At 41.4% G+C, this 20,135-nt stretch overlaps 3 protein-coding genes and 1 long non-coding RNA gene across 13 annotated transcripts in view; 1 reads left to right on the top strand and 3 right to left on the bottom strand.

Moving 5' to 3' along the window:
• FMN1 (formin 1) overlaps positions 1-7,774 on the bottom strand; it is a 110,613-nt gene extending 102,839 nt beyond the window's left edge. Inside the window, exons 1-2 of the mRNA XM_083610835.1 lie at positions 5,757-7,774; positions 4,124-4,241 (exon numbers count right to left, since the gene is read on the bottom strand). Of these exons, the coding sequence (XP_083466961.1) occupies positions 4,124-4,241; positions 5,757-7,334 (1,696 nt within the window). The 5' untranslated portion in view covers positions 7,335-7,774. The remainder of the gene's footprint in view (positions 1-4,123; positions 4,242-5,756) is intronic.
• Positions 1-20,135, bottom strand: part of LOC310767021 — a 962,895-nt gene that overhangs the window by 113,051 nt on the left and 829,709 nt on the right. The gene's annotated exons all lie outside the window — the stretch shown is intronic.
• On the top strand, positions 6,914-19,997 carry LOC310765071 (uncharacterized protein). 10 transcript variants are annotated; one of them, XR_014549419.1, is made up of 5 exons: positions 6,914-7,011; positions 7,774-8,220; positions 8,452-8,531; positions 11,289-11,353; positions 14,525-14,909. XR_014549419.1 is itself a non-coding variant. In XM_083619607.1 (5 exons), the coding sequence occupies exons 1-5, from the start codon at positions 7,003-7,005 to the stop codon at positions 18,744-18,746; spliced, it is 753 nt and encodes a 250-aa protein (XP_083475733.1). In that variant the 5' UTR covers positions 6,914-7,002; the 3' UTR covers positions 18,747-19,997. The 10 variants fall into 10 exon arrangements, 6 of the variants coding, with proteins under 6 accessions (XP_083475733.1, XP_083475737.1, XP_083475736.1 ...); XR_014549420.1 differs by having other exon boundaries at positions 8,425-8,531; XR_014549421.1 differs by having other exon boundaries at positions 8,425-8,531; positions 11,228-11,353.
• The window catches only part of LOC310762794 (formin-1-like), a 43,992-nt gene continuing 36,697 nt past the window's right edge, over positions 12,841-20,135 (bottom strand). The window contains exons 3-4 of the mRNA XM_083614285.1: positions 14,185-14,363; positions 12,841-12,858 (exon numbers count right to left, since the gene is read on the bottom strand). Coding sequence (XP_083470411.1) covers positions 12,856-12,858; positions 14,185-14,363 — 182 coding nt within the window. The 3' untranslated portion in view covers positions 12,841-12,855. The remainder of the gene's footprint in view (positions 12,859-14,184; positions 14,364-20,135) is intronic.

Here is a 20,135-nt window from a genome sequence, read left to right as displayed (position 1 = left end):
AATGCCACCAGGCCATGGCAACCAAAATCAAGATAATGGAAACAACACGAGTTCTATGCCAACAACACCAAAATGCCCACCTCTGGGAAGCACGGCCCTTCCATTCAAAGGATTTATAAACAATATCAAATACATTAGGAACTGGGGGCTAGAGCAGCTTAGGAAAACAGCACAATCCTGTTTACAACCCGAGATGTGGTGAGGGAAAGAGAACAAAGAAGCTCTGTATGTGCCAGACAAGAGCTCAATGGCTCACTAAGGAAAAGCAGATTCAGTCATCACAGTGGAGAAAAAGCACACAAAACCTACTGAACACTGTCTAAAAAACAAAACAAAAAACCCCCTGAAATTATTATTTTTCTTCTTTATTTGTTTCTGTGGGTCAATGGCCCCTGATAGAAAACTCTTACTCTAGAAAGTGCCTTTGGGAAGAAACTCAGGATGAATTCCTGGGGACAAACTCTCAAAGAAATGTTAACTGACTGTAACCCACCTTGAATGGGAGGACTCTGCCTACTACCAGTACCTTGCTGCCTCAGATTGAGACTTCTGCTTCCCATACTTCTGACCCCTTCAACCCTCTATGCTGTCATGGAACCTTCTGCCTGACTTTGATGTCACACTTTCATCTGAGCCCTCTGATCCAGTGCCTAACCTCCATCCCATCTGTGACATCATCTACCGTCCTTCTGAACTTCATACATGCATGCTTGAAACGGACCCCTAATGCTAGGCTAAAGCCTGACACACAGGCTGGGCCTCCCTTAAGCTAGCCTCTAGACCATGGGTAGGCAAACTAAGGCCTGGGGCCGGATGCAGCCCAATTGCCTTCTAAATCCGACCCGCAGACGGTCCGGGAATCAGCGTGTTTTGACATGAGTAGAATGTGTCCTTTTATTTAAAATGCATCTCTGGGTTATTTGTGGGGCATAGGAATTCGTTCATTATTTTTTTCAAAATATACTCCGGCCCCCCACAAGGTCTGAGGGACAGTGGACCGGCCACCTGCTGAAAAAGTTTGCTGACCCCTGCTCCAGACACAGAAGCCGCATAATTATATCTACATTATTGTCTGGCTGTAGCTGCTTGTGTAGGTTAGGAAAGTGATAGAAATGAGTATTATCAGTCACTTCCAGATGACATGTTTATTAAACATATGTTGTAGTTTGTTTGCAAGGAAGTTAGACAGTGTTGCATCAAGCTTTACAGTGTATTTTCCCATCACTTTCCCTACTGCAAAAAAGTCTAGTTTCGGGGAGAAGCAGGCATGTTGTGCAAGGGGTTCAAATCAACTTTAATTGCACAACCTGAATCACATAGGCAGTACTGTATGTGATCAAATCCCACCCAAAAATAGGTATAGTCAGTGAGCATTATTTATGGCCAAGGGAAATATATTGCACATGAAGACAAAAGGCTGTCATTAAACATTATTTTGAATACAGTCAGTGAAAGGAAGCACATCTCACATTCTCTTAGCAAGAGGAAAGACCTGTTTGGCAACTTTTGGCATCTATAACCCAATGAACAGCTAAACAAGAAATCATTGCAGATTTGAGCACAACCATTGTGATAGCATCACTGATTCTAATGGGAATGAGAAGAATTCTATGTTTATTGGATCTTCTGGATCAGCTTCAAGGGTAATTATACAGCAGTGAGAAGGTATCAAAAAGCCTCTTGTATGAAGAGCATGAAAGTAAAGTTTATACATGCTCCACCTAACTCATCTGAATATGGTACTTCTGTCCTGTTCTTAGTCACTGCTAAATTCCCATCTCTTTCAGTCACTGAATGAGTAGTGACATTACTTCAGAATCCAAGCTCTGAGCAATACATTTGGTATGTGATAAATGCCACTCAAATCACTGCACCAACATCTGGCAGCATTGTACACAAGATCTACAGTGTTCCACTTTTCTCACAACAACAAGTATATATATTATTTTTAAATAGGAAAGTTAAGGGAAAGAATATTAAGAAAAGAAATAAAATGCCTTAATGAAAAATGTGGTGTTTTTTTTAAGTCTGTACTTCCATCCCACCCACAAGCAACAAACACAGCAGGTAGGCAGCAGCACTGTAAAGGCAACCCATTCAGGCTACTATTTAAAGGTAAAGGTACCCCTGACTGTTAGGTCCAGTCATGGATGGCTCTGGGGTTGTGTGCTCATCTTGCTTTACTGGCCAAGGGAGCCGGCGTTTGTTCGCAGACTTCCGGTTCATGTGGCCAGCATGACTAAGCCGCTTCTGGCAAACCATTTAGCAAGGACAATTTCTCTCACAGTGGTCTCTCACTACTTCTGCCACCATCAGTCAAGGAATGGTAGAAATTGGGCCTTGCCCTCCTCTTACCATGACCCCTCTCCTATGGTGGTCATCACAAAAGATGGAACCATATCGTGATGAGAGAAAATGTAGAAGAAAAACATGCACCGGGTAGGTCCCTATGTACTGCTTCATTCCTAGCCTTATTATTTTTATTTTTATTATTATTATTATACCATTCTTCATCTGAGGGCCAGTGTAAAAACAGAAAAATACATAATAAGAAACAAAACAACACCCCGCCCCAAGTTTAAAAGTCCATAGATTGTTAATTTGCCAACGGCCTGATAATGCCATAGGGCACTTAGGAGGAAACGTAAATAGCCTATAAACAGAGAACAGAATAATTAATATTATTCCTTCTACATTTTAACTCCCCCTCTGTCTCTCAAACACTATTGAGGAATCTATACGGCATCAAAACTGAAGTAGTGATTCGCTTTAACATGATCCTAACACCCCACATTTAAAAGCCTTTGCAAAAGATCATTCCCACACCAATTTGCGTTTAGCATAATATAAACGCATACTATTAAGAAGTAAGCTGCTAATATGAAGGTTTGGCACAGAGATTGCCATAATTACACTTTATATGAGCAGAGAGCAAATATGTTTTTGTTCCTGTTTGAAGGTTTATATTAACATGCCTTTGGATATATATGGTCGGACACAGTGGATTATTTCAAGCTATTTATTTATTTATTTAATCTATTTTCCCTACTTTATTTTTATTTTATTTTATTACCTCTGTTGAAATACCCCAGCTGGTTTGCCAATTTAGATGCCAGGCATTTTGGGCAATGGAGATATGTGTATATACGGTATATACAGTAACAGCATGCAAAACAAAATTAGAATCAATTACTGTAAACCCTAACCAAAGCAGAATCTAAACCAGACCAAAATGGCAGTTCCGTTGAAGAGTTTCAGGGATGAATAGCTATGTCTACATGGGATAATTTGTACAAACTCTCTAGCAAGGCAATGATGGGACTACTTCAAAATGTTATAAAGGGAGCTTGCACATGAATGCAGAATTGTTAAATTAGCCTGGGGTACTTTTTGCTGTGTAGCTTGCCTACCTGTTGCCATAAAATGCTTTTTAAAATCTGAATGACATAGTCAGTTACACTGAACGTTCCTTTTCCTAATTAATCCATGGGTGCTTTAGTTGGGATATTGGCACTGCAGGGGGTTGAACTAGATGACCCTCAGGGTCCCTTACAACTCTACTCTTATTACTGACTTCTGTTATCAATACTGAAGAAACACCAAAGAAGGCTCCATGCAGGATATCCCCCTCCCCCCCGCACTGAGGTAATGGGTTGTATTCAACTAAGTCCTATTCAGACCAGACCCATTAAATTAATTAACCAGACCAGACCCATTAAATTAATTATCATAACTTAGTCATGATAATTAACTTCAATTGGTCTAATCTGAATGGAGCTAGTATTGAATGCCACCCATGACATGTGTAAGGAAAACAGGCATTATTACATTGTGAGTATAGTATTCATTTTACCACACTCATGTTGGCTAGGAAGCTTCTATACTAGTATAGCTGTGTCAGTCTGGATGGACCAGGCTATGCATACACCTGTTGAAAAGCTACCTGTAACAAAATTCCTACCTGTCAGCCTTTGAAAACTAATTACAGCACCAGACACAAAGCAATCAACTTTTTCTTTTGAGTATAATATAACTATTGTGAAAGAGCCAGTGCTAGAAACTGGATAACAGATTCAGGTGTTGTTGTTGTTTTTTAAATAGACATTTTGCCATGGTATATTACCTGCTTCTGTATATTTTAATCCTACTTTCTCTTCTTCATCCTTTGCTTTGGGTGGTGGCCAGACAGTCTGCAGTCTACCGGGAGTCTTGTCATCCTGATCGGAAAGTACTGCATCAGTCTAATAAAACAAAAAATATTTTAAGAAACATATGAAGGCACATGGCATTGAAAACTGCTTGTTTATAAATGTTAACAAACAAACAAACAAACAAACAAACAAACCCAACAGCCTTTCCACCTTTCTTTTTGCTTAATATCCAGTCAGAAATAAGAGTACTGGGGAAATGTGAGAGCTTGCTCACAATTTTGCGACATTTTAGCTAGTTCAATATACTACATTCTGGATTTTTTTCTGACTACCTGCAAATTTTGTTTGTTTGTTCACATACGCCATAATGACTGAATGCTCTGATGAGCAACAGAGGTCAATAAAGGCATTGGTTTTTCCATTACCTTTATTGTTGGGGAAAATCCATGGGCACTCCCCGCTGCACACTTGAAACGACCCACCAGTATTAAAGTGTATGCTCTTAATTCACTGTGACATCAGTTTCAGTGGTTAGAGTGACCAGTTAAGGCTGGCGAGGTTTGGGTTCAAATATCCATGCTGCCAATAAACTCAGTAGGTGACCTTGGGCCAGCAACTACCTTAGCCTAACCTACTTCACAGGATTTTTGTGAGGATAAAAATGTAAACAGCCCTGAGCTCTCTTTTTTGGGGGGTGGGGAGGCAGAATTGGAATGCTGTTTTGATGCTATGTGTGGCTGGCAGACTGCTGGCTTGGAACTCAAGAACCACAACCCAAATGTCAGATCAGCCACAGACTCAATACCTTCTGGCAAATTAGGGAGAAATCCAAACCAGCACTCCTTATATTGGCAGGGCTTTATGGAATGGTGGGACCACTGCGGCACCTGTAGCCCTGCTGTGCATAGTGACTGGCAGAAGATGGGAAGGTCAGGCAGATCCCTGCACCAGTCTATATAGCTGGTGCAGTGACTGGGCCTAAACTGGGTCTGATGCTGCATGGATGGCTCAGAATCCAATGGATTCCAGAGGAGCTCAGGACTCCCCACCCATATAAAATCCAGCTCTATGGGTTTCCAAGTGACGGTACATTCAGTGGGTAGAAGGGGCCTCTGTGTCAGCAAAGTGGCGAGACTCTGCAGGCGGCAGGAAGCAAATGGAGGCCGGCAGAGCTAGCAGAGAGACACTTCTACACACATTCCTGCCTGCCACCCAAAAAGGGTGTGTTGATTGCTCTGCTAATCATCTCTCAACTTCAGTACATTTCTGAAATGGGAAATTTTCTGACAATTTCAATGTGTTGTTATGAGGTTAGACAACCCATATTGTGTATCATATTTTGCATGGTAAAGGGACTATGCAATTTATAAATAACCCACATTTCAACAATACCGTTCTTAATGCACAGAATTCACCAATACAGCTTAGTATTGTGACGCTGGGTGCTGTCGAAACAGGCATCCCAGTCTCAGAATGGTAATGCTACGCTTGGGTCTTTTCTATCCAAAATAAGCATTTGCCATACGTATTTTTGATCACACCTATCTATTTACCCAATTAGTATTTTGCATTAGCCCTAGCATACAAGAGTATTAATCAACCTACTGGTTTTGTGTCAGTTGCTCCATCACCTTTAGACCTTTCAAATACTGCCTTCAGCGATTCTTTTTCATGTCTCATTTTGCGTTTTATTGCTTCTAGCTCTGAAGTATCAGCAGTTGTCTCTTTTTTGGGAGGGCGTGTAAATAAAGCTTTAAATGCATCCAATGCAGATTCAGCGGGGCTTGGTTTTGCCTCTTCAGAGGTAGAGGATGCTTTTCTCACAGAAGATTTGCTTTCTTGGCCATTCTCGCTGCTGCCAGAATCACTGGACACCTCACCAGAATCTTTTTCTTCATTTTTAGGCCCTAAGAGATGAGAGAGTTGTTCTAGAAAGGTAGGGGCCGCTTTGGGCTCTGCTGGTTTCCTCTTAGTTAACTGATCAGGTGCAATACTGGACTTTTTAACAGGCTGTTTTAATTTAAGCATAGCCAAGTCGCTGTCTTTCTGTTTGATTTCAGTGACAGTTTCTTCCTGATCTGAAGAGAATCCTTTCTTCCGTACACGTAACCCACTGAAAAAAGCAGGAAGCTGAAAGGTCTTCTCATTCAAAGATGGTTTTTGGATGGATGCAGTGTTGGAATTGCTTGCAAGAGGTGCTTGCTCATCTACAAACCCCTGAGTATCTTCTCCTGTGAGAGACAGGCCTGTATGGTTCTCATTGGTCAGTGCTGCAGTTTCAGTTTCTGAACAAATTTCATGTAGTGTATCATCCATTTCTGTTGAATGAATCTGCTCTGTTTCACCTCCATTTACAGTACCATCTATTTCTCTATATCCTTCTGTTTCTGGCTCTTCTTTATTTTGGTCATTATCCTCCAAAGACACAGTACTATTTAAAACAGATCTGTTTGCTATATTTTCGTCACTGTTAAGATCTGTAGGCTCATTGTCTGATTCTGTGTCACTTGTTGCATGAACCAAAGTACCCTGAATAAGAATGGCATCCTTGTCATTTTGTTTGCCAAATTCAGACAAAAGAGAGTGTTGAGAATCTGAATGGGAAAGATAGGGATCATTCTGCTCCTGCAGTTCCAAGTCATCTGGGCCGTAAGTGTCAGGCTCATAGTCATCTGGGACAATGGTAGTGTCTACAAAGTCAGCAGGTGTGCTGCCGTAGACTTCATAATCAACATGGTTGCTAATATCAACTTCAAAGTTACCCAGGGCAGCATCAGCATCAAAGTCAGTTGGCACCCAGGCACCCACTCCTGAGTCAACTGGGGCAGTGGCATCAGCCTCGAGGGCAAACATGTCGCAAGTACTGGATTCTGAAATTTCATAAGCATTGTTTGGGCTTTCAGCCTGTGGTATTTCTGAAAGCTGATGATCTCCATCCAGATAATCATCTCCATTGATTCTGCTCCTCACTTCCTGGTTGTCAGCATGGCTACTGATATCACTGACATTTCGAAATCCTTTAAGAACAGCTTGTTCTTTTGAAGTCCCTGGTTGCAGTTTAGCCGTAAATCCAAAAAGGGCTTTCATAGAAAATTTTGTGTAGAGAGTTGGGCCTGGTTCAGGTTCGGTTGCCCCCTCTAGACTGGAGAGCTCATTATGGTCTGAAGTCTGATTTGCTTCCATGTTGGGCAAATCACAGTAGTACTTATTATATTCCCAGAAGATATCAGTTCGTTTCTATATGATTACTCCCAGGGAACATCTTTCATTCAGTCTATTACATTAAAACACCACAGAGAGAGGCAGTTTTTCACCAGATCACACACTGCTCTTTCTAACAATGATCTGAAATGCACATTCCAGCCAAACTTTACAACTTGAACAGAGGCTAAACGGGAAGATTTTGCATCGTGTTGCATACCATAAAAACTTCCCAGCAGCGTCACAACTTACTATTTACACAATGGGCCTATTTTTTTGTCAACGCAAATCTGCTCCAAACTCCACCGCCCGTTGCACTAAGGCTTACTGTTCTTTTCTGCTACACTCAGCCTTTTTACTGAATAGAAATAGCAGTTAACAAGACAGATCTCTTTCTCTCATTCTCACTCTCTCTCAACAGGACAGCTGGTACTTGCAGTTTGCTACTTCCTCATGCCGGCCCGAGAATCAAGGGGGAAAATCGTCAGCAGAAAAACTCCTCAAAAGTTTCTTGAAAGGCACCCCATGGTGGTCAAAAGCTGCTTTGAGCAAAGTCGTCGAAGGAAGGCAAGATCAGAAAGCTGGAAAATCCCAAGCAGAAAGAAATGTTTCCAAATCTTCACACACACACACAAACGAGCCTTCTTTTAACTTCTGGAGATTCCTAGTTGCTGAGAAGTCCCAGTTAACGTTGGTGCCCTTGAAGCTGAATAATCATAATAAAAAGAAAGAAAGCACCACTCTTCCGCTTTTGCTTCAGGTTTCTGTCTGGAATGCAGATTCCAGCCAAGGAGCACCAACCAACGAGGCTGGTTTCGTGTTGCTGCGTCTTAAACTCTGCACAGCTTTTTCTGCGGACCATAAACAGGTAAGTTATCAGACAAGGTAACCACACCCACGGATTAAAAACTACCAAGGAGGGCAAGGTAAACAGCCACTGCCCAGAACTCGGCCATTAACTCTGCAAAGAAGAGAGGGGTGGAAACATGCACGTCCACTGTCTTTATCTTCCAAAGCGATTTCTCTTAATTCATTTTTTCCCTCTTAATTCCCGGGTTTCTTTGCATCTTAGATCTCTGCACCTATCTTATTTCCTCAGTCTAGGAGAGGGGAAAAAGAAAAGCACACGGGAAGAAGTCCCAGAGGGGGAGCTGGGTTACTCCGCGGCAGCAAAAACAGGTAAGAGCCGGTGTCGAAACTAGAAAACTCCAAGTAGAAAACTCTGTGTATAAAAAGGCTTAGAACCAGGGAGTCAAGGAGTAGCTAACTTAGAGGCACGTTGCTTACGACCTCCTCTCCCCGCCCCCCACCTCAATTCCTTTTCTGGCAAATAGCCTTATTCAATGTTTTATTCCCCCCCCCCCCCCGGGGAGGGGTACTCAGGAGTACACATACCCCTAAAATTTTTGTGAATCATCTAAGTTTGGCCTCATTGAGGGGCAGTATTTCAATATGAGTAGGAAAATGAGAGTACCCCTAAACATGTTTTGAGAAAGAAAAAAAAAACACTGGCCTTATTAGATGATTTCTAGCGTTTAAAACTGGAAGGCTGCAACCTTCTGCCCACTTTCCTGCGAGTAACCCCCACGGAACTTGGTGGGATTTACTTCTGAGTAGGCATGTATAGGATCACACTGCAAAGGTTTTCAAAACATAGTAATCACACCAGATGGGGGGTGGTTATTGGTTTGTTGTGTTCTTATTTTGTATTTTTACGTTGTGAACCACCCTGTGGTCTTCTGATAAAGGGTGCTATACAAATTTAATAAATAATAATACTAAAGAAAGCTCACATCAGAAATCTATCTACCGGTAATCTAGCATCCTAGCTCAGGTCCTAGCTGTCCTGAGAATGGGACAGAGTTCATGTTTGTGGAACGGAAGATTTCCCTCTTCCCCCTCCGCTCTGATGTGCAAATAAAAACTTTATTGTTCCTTACAGGAGCAGAGAGAGCTCAGAAGCAGGCAAGAGTGGAGACAGTAGCCCCATGTTTTTCCTCCTTGATTGGTAATCAGAAGTATACTGCCCTTAAATATAGAGCAAGATGAGTTGGGATTCATAACAGACCCTTCTCTGAGGTTACACCTAAGTTATGGAGCTCTCAACCTCTTATCTCAATAATAATAATAATAATAATAAATTTTATTCATTCATTTTATTCATTCATTCCCCTCCCATCTGGCTGGGTTTCCCCAGCCACTCTGGGAACAGAATATTAATATTAATATTAATATTAATATTCTCACCCTCCTCACCTGTTGTGCCAACACTGTTTTTTTTCTCATGTAGGTATTGAATTTGACAGGCTGAAGCTTTCAGTTTGTGTGTTGTTCATTTTCTAACCATTTTATTGTTTTTTCTTGGGCTGGGGAACTGGGAGGGATTTCTTCGTTTTACAATTGTTATTAAATTTCCCTTAGTACACAATGGAAGAATAGTATATAAATCTTCGGAAATGAATAACTGAAACAAACATGGTTTTGGCAATAAATTTCATCAGTTGGTCACACTAAGTGAAGTGCTTCCTCCTCTTTGACCTGCAGCTTTGCCAGCCAGTTGTACTTAGTAGCCCTGGTCTGTTCAGGTATCATTCAGGTTATTAAAAGCATACCCATTTATAACAGGAAAACTTCCAGACTTCCTCATTTCAGTATGGCGCTTTCAATCTAAACAGGTCTGAAAGACCTTTTTATTTAATTTACACTCTCCGGGCCTCAACTGCTAGCTTTCCAGATGACTGATGCAGTTCTCAAGTTGTTGGAGGGGGACATAGGGAGATCCCTAATGAAATCCACCCTGTAACTCCTCCAATGACAGCCTTCTAAAAACAGTTGGCTAAGGGGACTATGCTTCAGGCCCTGAGTTGCAGATAGTCATTGAGTTTTAAGAAACCAGGGAAGAACAAAAGCAGCTTGGATTACACAGTTCCGTGTCAACTTAGATCAGTGGATAAATATTTTCAGGAATATTAGGGCAGTTTGACTGTGTTCTGGCAATCATCTCTCAGATTAATAAGGCAAGATATGGCTTCATTTGCATATCATGGTAAGCCAAACTATAGCTTACTGGGACCACGCAAACGTGAACACACCTGGCAAGGAACTCCCAGCTCTGTTTTTACAGCAATCCTTGGCTACTACAGCTCATGGTTAGCAAGGCCAAAGCTAAACCACAAGCCTAGGTTTGGTTGACAAGCTGTGCCAAAAAAAGTGACCCTCAGATTGAAAAGGTTTCCACAGCCATGTGCTTCGTGGCATGAGAAAATCAACCATTTGCAGTAGAAAACCATCTCAACTTAGTCCTAAAGGAATGTGTGAAATGGCCCAGAAGCTTATTTAATAAATAAAAATACAATCAGGCCCTGAACTAATATTCTATGGCCTTTTAAATGGGTGTGAGAGAAGGGGGTTATTGTTTTGTTTTTGTTTAACTGATTATTTTGTCCTTTTATACTGTATCTTTATGTTGTGAAGGGGCCTGAGATCTTTGGATGAAGGGCGGTCTATAAACTTAATAAATAATAAAATAATAAAAATTAGCTGGCAACTGACTGAACCTCTGCTTTCCAAGGTGAATGTTCTCCTGGAGTGGAAATCCTCATTATTCTTTTCCCCTCCTGCCATTATGTTCTCTGTACGTGCATAACAATTTCTTACGCTATTTACACTGTAGTGACTGCTTTGCAATTGCAATGACTGTGGTGACTTTATTCATCTGAGGCATGGTCAGCTCATGTTGGCAGGCGGCATACCATCAAAAGGTAGATAATTATAGTGTAATTGTATAATGTGCTTTTATATTTAGAGCACTACTCTGTCTTAAATGGACTAGCCAGGAAGAAGGTAGTAAGTCTTAATTTTTGTTCACTAAACAGGTCACAGCTCTCCATACAGTCAATATTTAAATTCATAATCTACTTTCTGAAATTCCTTTAGCTGAAAATGGAAATATGGAATGCGTCTGGAATACCAACTCAATGGATGCTTTGCAACTGTCTTGGGTAAGGAATGGTGGGTTTTCCAACGTAGACAACAATGACATTGCAAAGATACAGTTGCCACCACATTTCCTGAAGGAACTGTGACTCAGTTTGGTCAAACCCTCCCATTTCTGTGTCATAATCTTTGAAACTAAACATCAAAGGCTAGGATATAACTATGCTTCAATTATAGCTAAATGCATCCTGTATTCAGAAGGACCAAGTAGTTTAATGTTCAGTTAATAATAGTGAACTCATGTGGTTTGATTTTTCTTTTTGGAAGCAAAATAGGACAACCCCCAAACAGTGGAGTGTTTCTTGCATACTCTCCCCAGTATGAAGAACAGAATTTGAAATAAAATAAATGTTTAAAAACAAACCCCAAATGGCCTGACAATAACCTATGAGCTTTTTGTGGGTTTAAGTATGTTGCAAGCTGCCCAGAGTGGCTGGGGAAACGCAGCCAGATGGGCAGGGTATAAATAAATTGTTTTAAGTGTATCTGGTTTTGTTTGTGTTTTTTTTAAGTGTTTTAAATTGTTTAATGTGCAAATTGGTGTGACACAGCAGTTTAGAAGGAAAACATAAATTGAAATACAGTCATACCTCAGGATAAATACGCTTTGGGATAAGTATTTTCGGGTTGCACTCTGCGGCGACTCGGAAGTAACGGAGTGCGTTACTTCCAGATTTCGCCACTTGCGCATGCGCAGTCAAAATGATGTCACGCGCATGCGTGGAAGCAGCGAAACGCCACCCACGCAGTCGCGTCTTACGTTCTGTTCAGGATGCGAACGGGGCTCCAGAACGGATCCTGTTCGCATCCCGAGGTACCACTGTAACAACTATTATTTTCATATGTGCAGAATCACAGCTTTGGCTGTACAGCCTTATAACTACTAGAGGTTTAAGCTTGCTATAATAATCCAAAACACCAAAGAAGCAAGCAATTTGAAATATAAGCAACAGGACTGTATTAAAGCAGTGACCTGAAGATACACGGTCAACAAGCAACTCTAGAATTACCATAAATCAGAACTTTACATTTATTTATTTTTTTTACATCTCTCACTAATTATTTATAAATTTTGCTTCATTTTTGGATCTCTGTTTTGTGGATGTGACACTTCGTGTAAATATCTCTTTCTTTTCCAGGCTCTGCAGGCGCACACATTTAAAAATGCAAAAATAGGCAAAATATTTTAGGTACAGTTTATTGTTTACAGAGTTAATAACAAATAAATTTACAAACAGATTCAATTACAACATGTGGGAACGTTGCTAACTGTTGAAAAGGCAGGGACTATCACTTAATTCTGTGGTGCTATAATGTAAGTAGATGTACAGGTGATTTATCAAAAAGCAACAACTGCTAAATTTCAGAATAGGGTGATAAAATCTTACAGGGTTTAGAAGATTATTCACAGCATCTTTCCACAGATATTGTGTCTTTAAAAGAAACTGATGTATGCAGTGTTTCTAACGGCCTGTGAAATAGCTGCATTATGGATCTGAAGTTGCTATCACTGTAGAAAAATGTTGCACATATTGGACAGTCCGTTATTTTTCTATTTGGAATACACTTTGCCTATCGTAGTACAGTCGTACCTTGGAAGTTGAACGGAATCAGTTCCGAAAGTCTGTTTGACTTCCAAAATGTTCAGAAACCAAAGCGTGGCTTCTGATTGGCTGGGAAAGCTCCTGCAGCCAATTAGAAGCTGCGGAAGCCCTGTCAGACATTTGGCTTCCAAAAATAGTTCGCAAACCGGAACACTCACTTCCAGGTTTGCAGTGTTCGGGAGCCAAAAGGTTTAAGAACTAAGCTGTTCGAAAACCAAGGTACAACTATTCAAAACCCAGCTATCACTCCTTTCCCTTTAGACTCATCTTTTTATTGTGCATTGTGATGGAGAAAGGCAACTTATGAGTCAGGGGTTAGAATGCCTATTTTGTTATTATGGTATGAAGGATTCTTAAATATACAATGAGAGTTTCAGAAATATTACTTATTAAAATAAGATGATGGCAAAATTCCCTAACTTATGTCAACTCGTAGTCTTAATTGGGTGCACATTAAAAGTACAGGACTCCCAAGTGTGAAGACTGTACAAATACAGGTGCATGAGGGGGGAAAGGGGGGATGTCATTAAAACAAACATTAAAATAGTTTGTGGTATCTGCTGTTGTTTCACATCAGACACAACAAACTAATTAATGAATTCATTTCAGGGTTTTTTTTTTAAATTTAGCTCGCAACTGCCTACAACGTTAGGAATCACTAGTAATAAAGGAATATCCAATTTAGCCCCAGTTATTCATTTCCACCATTTAACTCATGCGTTAAAATACTAACATAAAAAGCCACTCTGTAAAATTATAGCCAAAACTGAACATACAAATTCTAAGTTACTTTATCAAGCAAGTAAACATGCACAAAACAAAAGTTTTCTTAAGGGCATGCATGCAGCAATCTGATTTATTTCTAATCCATTCCTGTAGCTTTGCCAACAGATGTCAGCATTGCTCACGTTAGTTCAACTCCGAGCACGGCTGCAGCAGTTGCTGATCATTTGGCTGAAAACTGCTGCATGATAGCATGAAGCTGGCTTCACAATATCAGAATATTAAAGGCTTTATTGCCCGGAACCCAATAATGGTCTGTAAACATCTGAGGTTGTAGCATTGCAGTCTCTTATGCAAGAGACTGTGAGTCCCGTATTCAGGGTAGAATAGAAGTGTTATAAATTATACATTAAAAAGAAGAGCTAATTAACTATGTCGTTAGTGGACTATTTAATAAACAGCAGTTTGAATCAATAGCAATTAATAAAGTCATTTATAGAACTACTCACATTTAGGTCCAGGCGCAGTGAATTTCTGTCAGCTCTCTCTGACTCACTGAAACAGGTAGATGGATAAGATTCTCCCAACCTGCAACCTAAAACCCAGGCATCGCCATCTTTATTTGTGGCATGTATATTAGCTGCCTGTTCTGAAAAGTCATTCTTCAAAGCAGCATCTGCTGGAATACCTAAATGATTTTAAAGAAGAAGAAAATTATCCCCACTTATGAGAACTGCGGTGTGCCACTTGGAGCTTTACAGTACCACAATGGAAAGAGTACTGTATATTTGGCTTTCATTTGATTGACAAGATTTCAATAGCCCGTCTTGGGTGTCCCTTTTCTCGCAGCTTCGTCTGAAACAGACTCAAAAGTTCATAGCTCCTTTGGAAAAACTCCCGTGCTCTATACCAAAAGATTTCGTAGGCATACCCTGATTACAGATGATCCACTCAACAGGTCTCCCAATCAAACCTGGATTAGAGAACTAGAAAAATGCTTGTCAACAGGTAAGCAGGAGCAGGAATGGAGACAGGGCCTGAGTAGTACCATGATTCTTGCCAGCCCAGAGCATCTTTGTATCCTTTGTACACAGGATTTTTATCTCTTTGGACGGCCAGGTGACCAAGGGTCAGGAGGGAGAGTTTTGCCCCCGGTGAAGCATATCCCCATTAGAAGAATGTTACTCGCCTTCATTCACATATGGAAAATAAAACCAAGAGATGTACATGGTAACACTTGTCATATTTAACATGGACCAGACTGTGATGATCCTGATTCCTTGTGCTAGATGTCTTCCAGCCACATGAAACATATTTAAAGGTAAAGGGACCCCTGACCATTAGGTCCAGTTGTGGCTGACTCTGGGGTTGCGGCGCTCATCTCGCTTTATTGGCCAAGGGAGCCGGCGTATAGCTTCCGGGTCATGTGGCCAGCATGACTAAGCCGCTTCTAGCAAACCAGAGCAGCGCACGGAAACGCCGTTTACCTTCCCGCCGGAGCGGTACCTATTTATCTACTTGCACTTTGACATGCTTTCGAATTGCTAGGTTGGCAGGAGCAGGGACCGAGCAATGGGAGCTCCCCCCGTCGCGGGGATTCGAACCGCTGACCTTCTGATCAGCAAGTCCTAGGCTCCGTGGCTTAACCCACAGCGTCATTACTTTGCTGCTAAGAACTTAATGGGAGAAACTGAGCATCAAGCCCATTCCTATCTAAGGGTCCCCACTGTAAGTTCCTGTCCCACCACAGATTCACTCGATTCATGCACAATATGTGTGAAAAATAATCCATGTGTCGAATGTGGGCAGCTGTGCTACTGGCCCTGCCTCAGCATTTAACAGGTGACTCAGCCCCACCCACCAGTGTCCCTGATCCCACACAGGGTTTTCCGGACCCATTGGGGCTTATTTGAATAGGCTCCTCTGACCTACTCAGATGGTCAGGATAGCAGTGTGACTTTGGAGCAGAGCCAGGGCTGCAGCCCCCACTGTCTTTCAAAGCATGGAGGGGGACGGTGTGACAAAGAGACAGACACCAGGAACTGGCTACAAACACATATAAATGGATGCTAAATGCAACAGCATTTAGCACCTGAGCAACTTCCAGTTATCCTTTTACATACCATGCCACAAAACCAGGAGAAAATACAAAAGAAATGGGCTCCGTATATGGAGGTGTACTGCAGTTTTTAAGTAGGGGAGCCATAGGCCACTGCAGCAGTGGAGACTGGCATAGACTGAGTGGATGTGGGGCTGCCATGGGGAAAATATGGTGGACAGACAGAAACAGAGAACAAGAGCATAGGATGAAAGCTGCACAAGATTGAGGGAAAATGAGGTACATGTTTGGATGCACAGATCTTTATATGAGAAGCACACTTGCAGATACGAAGTCCCAAAGGATGGAGTCACATTGAACAGAACGTACCAGATAGAAATATTTATGTGATATCATTAATACTTACAGCTGGCCCTTCACTGAATGTTCCCGGGACTGGTTACATAAAATGTCACACTTTTTAAAACAATACAATACATTAAAAACATTAAAACCACTAAAACTGAACAAAATATCTTAATATTTAAGGAGCTCTTTTGATGTTCTCTGTGTGTGTACACTTTTGGTGCAAAATTGGCTCCTGGCTTAAGAGTTTTGTCTCCCGCATCTAAGAACTAACTTGACTTAAGGATTTTGTGCACTTGCATGAATGCATACAGTAGAAGACTGACAAGTTTTCCAGAATGCCAATAACCATTAGTAGAGGATCAGAGGTCTACAGCAAAGTTGCATTTCTCGCTTTACAAATAGCCTTGTTCAAGCACAACAACAGCAATTTAATCAGACAGAGCCAGTAAAGATTATTGTTAACCTGATTAGGTAACATGGTCGTGTATCAAGGACTTCTGGTATAATGGAGAATGCAACTGTTTTCCAACCATTATCTCCCACGGCCATCTCTCTTTGTCCCGGCTTGGACTTTTGGGAGTAGTTTTAGGAATTGATTGGTCTTAGAAATATATCATACAGTTGAAGGGGTAGGACACTCACTGACAGTGAATGTAGCAAAAACCAGAGACTGTTATGAGTAAGACTGATAAACATCAAATATGTGTTGATTGATGAACATGCTGCTGAGCAAAAACTAGTCAGGTGAAAATGATTCCAAATTCTACAAAATTCCTGCTTAGGCCATGTTCACATAAACAGGAACTTCAGTTTCATGAACTCTTGGCAGTGTAAATTTCTTCAGAACTCTCACTAAAGGCATATTCACATGGCTCTTTGAGCACATAACATTTATAGGGGTCCCCCCCTTTAAAATCAAGTCTGTGGTCATTTTCAACTGCACTGCCGCAGGTGGTCACATGTGACCACCAAGCTGAATTAATATTGGATTTGATTTTGATGTTGATTTGAAACTGGTGAACAACCCAATCAGCACACGGTCTTGTCAGTTGCCTGAGTGGCTCATACAGAAGGACCATGCGGCTCCTGTGTAAATAGGTCCTGAGAGAGAAGTAAGGGCTACTGCATAATCCTACTTCCAATCTGTTCATCTGATATCACAGTACAAAGAAACACTTTCTCATGAGAAATTCCAAGTAAGGAAAACCTGAAAACGTTTAGCTGCTAATGCCGGGGGTCTTACACATGGAAACACAAGTGCTACAGCCCCCTTCTTAAATAAAACATACAGCTGTTTCTTGTGTCGGTTCCCCTTGTGAACAAAAGTGCAGTTCAACAGAGTAGCCAAGGCACAAATGAAAATAGAAATCATGCTTGTCTTTATTTCCTAAAATCCCTAAGATCTAGCGCCCTCTAGAGTTCGAAAGATGCAACAATCCCATGCATATAATATAATGACAATATACAAAGAAAGTAAATCAATTAAAACTACAGTATTATGTTATAGGAACAGAAGGGGAGGTATGGCGAGATAGAATACAGCATCTATGAATGTGACTGGGGGAAATGATTAAATAACAGAATAAGCACAACCCATTTTGTGAAATATTTTTCACATGGAAAGAGGTGATCAAAATCAACAGCATAATCTCATAGCATATAACCATACTATATTAGGCACCATCTATAAATGTTATAAAAACTGTGGTTACGATCCTGGCACATTTAAGTGCTTTTAGGTCTCCATGATTTTACAAAAGGCTATTTTAAGTTTCCTATTGAAAGCTTGCAGCACCATCTTATGCATGTTTACTCAAAAGCAAGGATGTGCTCAATGGGGCTTACTCTCAGGTAAGTAAATACAGTTGGGTCATGCCCGATATTTTAAGAAGACACTATAATAAAAAAAATGTTGATAAAAACAGATTTGTTTCCAATAAGAACCAGGCAGTTGCTCATTTAGCAAAGGACCATAATTCTGCTCGGTGAAGATATTTCAACTGCATATTTCAGCTTAGGGCCACACTACACATTGCACTGCAGGTTAGTGTTTCATTTGTGTTTCCAGGATTGCGGACCTGCGAGTACAGGGCAGTATACTACTACTATACTACTGATACTACTACTAGTAGTAGTATTACTACTACTAGTGGTGGTGGTAATAATAATAACAATAACAATAATAATAATAATAATGCATCCACAGGTGGTCAGGTGAGGAAGATGCAGACAATTTATTTGGTGGTGGTAGGTGGACACAGTGTTTTACCTTACTCCCAGCATCATTTCCCAGTAAAAAGTTGCCCTCCCCACACTACACTTCAGTAAAAATACAAAACAAGAAGTTAGATCAATCACAGATTTCCTGTGCCATGTTGCTGGGAATGTGTGGCACGGTTTGTCCTTTAGGATGACCTCGACTTGGAAGATATTCCACAGGCCCCGGCTGCTGCTTCCCAACCCAGCCACTGTCATGTGGAAGAGACATTGTTAGCAAAACCCTTTTAAAGGACTAAACAAGGGCAGCAGCAGAATCTTCTTGTTTGTTATTTTTTTGCCTTTTCAGATGAAATCTTCTGGAGGACAGATGTGTCACGTTTTACTGCCAGAGGAAGGCAAAGCACATCGTCATTTACACACGCAAAAAGGCTTCGTCAGAAGTAGCCCAAATGAATTATGCATCTGGTTTAAAGTAACCTAATGCTTGGTTTTCCAGAATCACTGCGACATTTCCTCAACAAGAGGAATTAAGGCATGCTGCTGTTGTGTGCAACAGTATTTATTAACGAAAAGGTCATAGCATTGAAGAGTGCAATCCAACTGTCGCTGGTTCGTCAACTGGAGGGGGGGGGGGCGCTGGCATTAGGATGAGACAGAAGACTCCCAATGCCACCGGAAGTGGAGAAATACTGCCTTAACTGAACACATCTGTGTAAATGCCTGGGAAAGTTTCTGCAGGTGGAGTTCCATCCACAGACACCTAAAAATGGGCCGGAGTTGTGGGCACCACAAGAGGAGAACTGCCAATACCTAATATCCACGGTCAGCCCACCCATGAGGCAAGGTGATGATCCACAGGGGCCCTTTGTGGCTTAGGGCCCTCGTATTTAAGGGACCGCTTCCTGATATGCCCCGCAGAGGACCTTAAGGTCCATGAATAATCATAGTTTAGAGGTCCCGGGCCCTTAGGAAGTCAGACTCTGTCCCATGAGATCAGGGCCCTGCAGGATTTAACTTCCTTCCGCAGGAGCTGTAAGACAGAGCTATTCCGCCTGGCTTTCAATTTGAATTTAGCCTGATCTTTTATTCCCCTTCCTTCCCTTCCCCTCCCCTTTTTTATGAAGATTACCCGCTCTGGGATCCCACAGCTAATTCTCCCCTGGTCTCCTTGCTGGCCCAAATAGGACTAATTTAGCCAGCTAGCCCTGGTGATCATCTAATGTTTATTGGATGGATTTCCCCTCTAAATTGATTTTTGAATTCTGAATTTATTGTTATTCATGTTTTATACTGTATTTTATGCTGTTTTTTTGTTGCATCAATTAAGCGTTTTAAATTTGTTGTGAGCCACCCTGAGCCCGGTTTTCTGAACCGGGAAGGGCAGGGTATAAATAAAAATATATTATTGTTATTATTATTATTATTATTATTATTATTATTATTATTATTATTATTTAGCCTCCAAAGAATGCATCGCCCGTTGCCACTGCCATGTGCTCCTTGGAGACCAGATCTGCTTCCAGCTCAGCAGCGCCCTAGCCCAGTGCTGCCTCTGCTGTGGCCTCTCAGAGAATAGGAGGCACTGCCAGCTGTCACGCACCCCTAGGGAAGAGATGGTGGAGGCTGCCCTTTGGGGTCTCCTGGACTCTGGACCTGCCCAGCATGATTCAGAGCTGACCCATTCTTCCCTCTTAGTTCTCAGACATCTAAACCAGGGCATGACACAAGTACAGTGGTACCTCGGTTCTCGTTCCGGAAGTCCATTCGAATTCCAAAACATTCGAAAACTGGAAGTGAAAGCCTCAATATGGAAAACTCAAAATGGAAACCGTG

This window comes from Podarcis filfolensis (genome assembly GCF_964270895.1).
Source record: "Podarcis filfolensis genome assembly, chromosome: 1".
In the NCBI taxonomy this organism is placed as follows: domain Eukaryota; kingdom Metazoa; phylum Chordata; class Lepidosauria; order Squamata; family Lacertidae; genus Podarcis; species Podarcis filfolensis.
Note: the sequence above shows the minus strand (reverse complement) of the source record. Positions and strands in the feature narration are given on the sequence as shown.

Excerpts from the sequence above, each read along its gene's own strand:
- LOC310765071 (XM_083619607.1), top strand. Across the intron at positions 8,221-8,424 it reads TTTCTGCGGACCATAAACAG|ATCTCTGCACCTATCTTATT; the intron begins GTAAGTTATCAG and ends TTTGCATCTTAG. Across the intron at positions 14,684-18,648 it reads AGAAAAATGCTTGTCAACAG|ATGAAATCTTCTGGAGGACA; the intron begins GTAAGCAGGAGC and ends TTGCCTTTTCAG.